The following is a 2,335-nucleotide window of genomic DNA, read 5'->3' as shown; positions in this document are numbered from 1 at the left end:
AGGGTTAAAGAAATTGAGGCAAAAATTTCTTCACACTTTTATTTTAGGAATCGTATTATATGTTACGATACAATTTTATAATTGAATTATATTTTGCTATTTCACTCTTCACGTCTCGCAAATATATGTATAGGTATTACTGCATAAATATATTGCATAAATACATTACAACAAAATAAACTTTCAATACAACTCGATTTAGCGTTCAACAGTTGACACTTGTAAGCGATGTAAATCGCGCTTATCACTAACTTATTTTGTTACGTGAGAAATTTATAATTATAATTGATTTATGATATATACATACATATATACACACTCGAGTAAAGAATTATTTTATATATATTTTTTTTATTAAATTACAAAAGATCAAGTAACAATCGATTATATATTTATATATCTAGGAAATAATAATGTACACACATAGGTTAGATTAGACAGGATTAAAAATAAGTATTTTAATAATCAGTAGAATAATACATAGTACAAAGAGAATATTTATTACAAAATTAAATTTGATACAAAAATAGGGCCGTTTCTATTTTACAATCAAGAATTTAAAATTTACACCCATCTAATCTCTTTCCCTTAAACGTAATAATAAATAACGCAATTCTAGTTTCAAGTTGAAATTCGTCTTTTCATATCTTGGAATTTATATTTTATTATAATTTTATTTTGTAATTTAGGCACCATCCTATATCATTATACATCTTACATATGCAGTATATCATTGAGTTTCTGATTGTCACCCGTATCAAGTTTCGGTTTTCTTAAATCCTCTCTGCTTTTCTTTACATGTGAACTGGGTATCGGATTAGGAAACTTATCGTACCTAGCATGTCCTCCGAAGCCATCAAAACTCATACCACTGCCGCTGGCAGTTTTCTGAAATAAATGTGAGAACATTGCGACAAAAATACAGATAACAATATATTAAATACAAGAGTAAAGTGACTCACTTGATTCGGTTGATAAAATTTCGATTTTTTCGCAAGTATCGAAGTCTCTTTCAAACTGTTACTGGATTTCTGTCTTTTTATACCGTTATCTCTCATCGAAAAGAAACCTTGCGATTTTATGCTCTGTGGAGTATCCTCGGTACTATCCTGCAACAAGAAATAATAATTTATGATATTGATATTCAAAATAAAACATTTTAGTTAAACGCAATAAGTTATAGTTTACTTACTGGATTTATAATAATGCAGCTATCATTCTTTTCGAGATTTACAGTATCTTCAAGTTTTGGTAGCTCTTCCTTGAGCTTTTCCGCGGATGTTTTATTACAGCTAACGCATTTATACGCGTTCGCGTTTGTCTGCATTTCAAAAAGCTGCGTTTGCAGAGATATCTTCTCGCTCTCACAGATCATTAACCGTTCTTCCATTTCTCTAAAAAATAAGATTTTAATAGAATCTAAGAACGATGATTCTAAGACAATTTTGAGATATCAAGAAATTTACATACTTTCGCTTAGTACGCTCCTCTGCTAAAACCTTGTTTTCTGTAGAGGCACGGGTGTAATCTTGCTGTAATTTTTTATATTTCTCTCTAACCTCTCTGCTCTTGTTATACATGTGTTTCAATTCCCTGGAAAATTTAATAATTAAATTTATGATACATTCACATGTATGAGTATATTATTGCCATATTATACCTCCATATATATCAAATATATAAAGTACTGAAATATAAAATACCTTTTTAATACTGCTATGTATGTTGCAAGTTTGGAAGGATCACTCGTCATCAGTATTTTGTCATCCATCTCATGTGTAGAACTATCTATAAGACTCTGTACGCTGTAAGATAAACATTTAATTGCAAGATTAAGTACAAACTTAAAAATTACACGTATATATTTAAAACTTATATAACAAAATATTATATGAAAAAAAAACATACTTTTTCAAATGTTGAAGATTTTTCTTCAGATGTTCATTCTCTTTCCTGTAATTGTTCGCATCCGAACATTGCTGTTTGTAAAACTTTATCTGTTCCTTAAGCGCAAGAATTGCACTATTCTTGCTTCTCATTTCACTTTCAACATTTCGTACTTCCTGTCTTAAGCCAGCTGTCTGCGTCTCCAATTTTCCATTTGCCTCTGTGAGTTTATTGAGATTTTCATCTCTCAACTTTAGTTGAAAAGTCAAGCTATCAATTGTGTTCTGCAGCGATGCAGTATCTTCTGCGATATTGTCGCTGTTCGAAAAATTGAAATATATCCTGCGTATCGTTCGCTCGGTTGTCCTGTCCCGACATTGTGGGCAGGTCTTTGATCTGCAACAATTCCACAGATCAAGCTGCATTCACGTGCAAGCAACATACAAAA

The 2,335-nt window shown here is 30.7% G+C and overlaps 1 protein-coding gene across 1 annotated transcript; it reads right to left on the bottom strand.

Annotated features, from left to right (window-relative positions):
- Nucleotides 1–479: 479 nt before the first annotated feature.
- Nucleotides 480–2,283, bottom strand: LOC112460103 (cytadherence high molecular weight protein 2-like; the record flags this gene model as incomplete). The annotated part of the gene is made up of 6 exons (XM_025024610.1): nt 480–888; nt 963–1,109; nt 1,193–1,394; nt 1,471–1,593; nt 1,704–1,805; nt 1,909–2,283. Coding segments are annotated over 6 exons (1,123 nt in total), but the record flags the coding sequence as incomplete, so codon positions are not given.
- Nucleotides 2,284–2,335: the final 52 nt, after the last annotated feature.

This window comes from Temnothorax curvispinosus, unplaced genomic scaffold (genome assembly GCF_003070985.1).
Source record: "Temnothorax curvispinosus isolate PA1 unplaced genomic scaffold, ASM307098v1 QBEX01001117.1, whole genome shotgun sequence".
NCBI lineage: Eukaryota > Metazoa > Arthropoda > Insecta > Hymenoptera > Formicidae > Temnothorax > Temnothorax curvispinosus.
The sequence above is the reverse complement of the archived record's forward strand: the minus strand, read 5'-3'. Positions and strand labels throughout refer to the sequence as shown.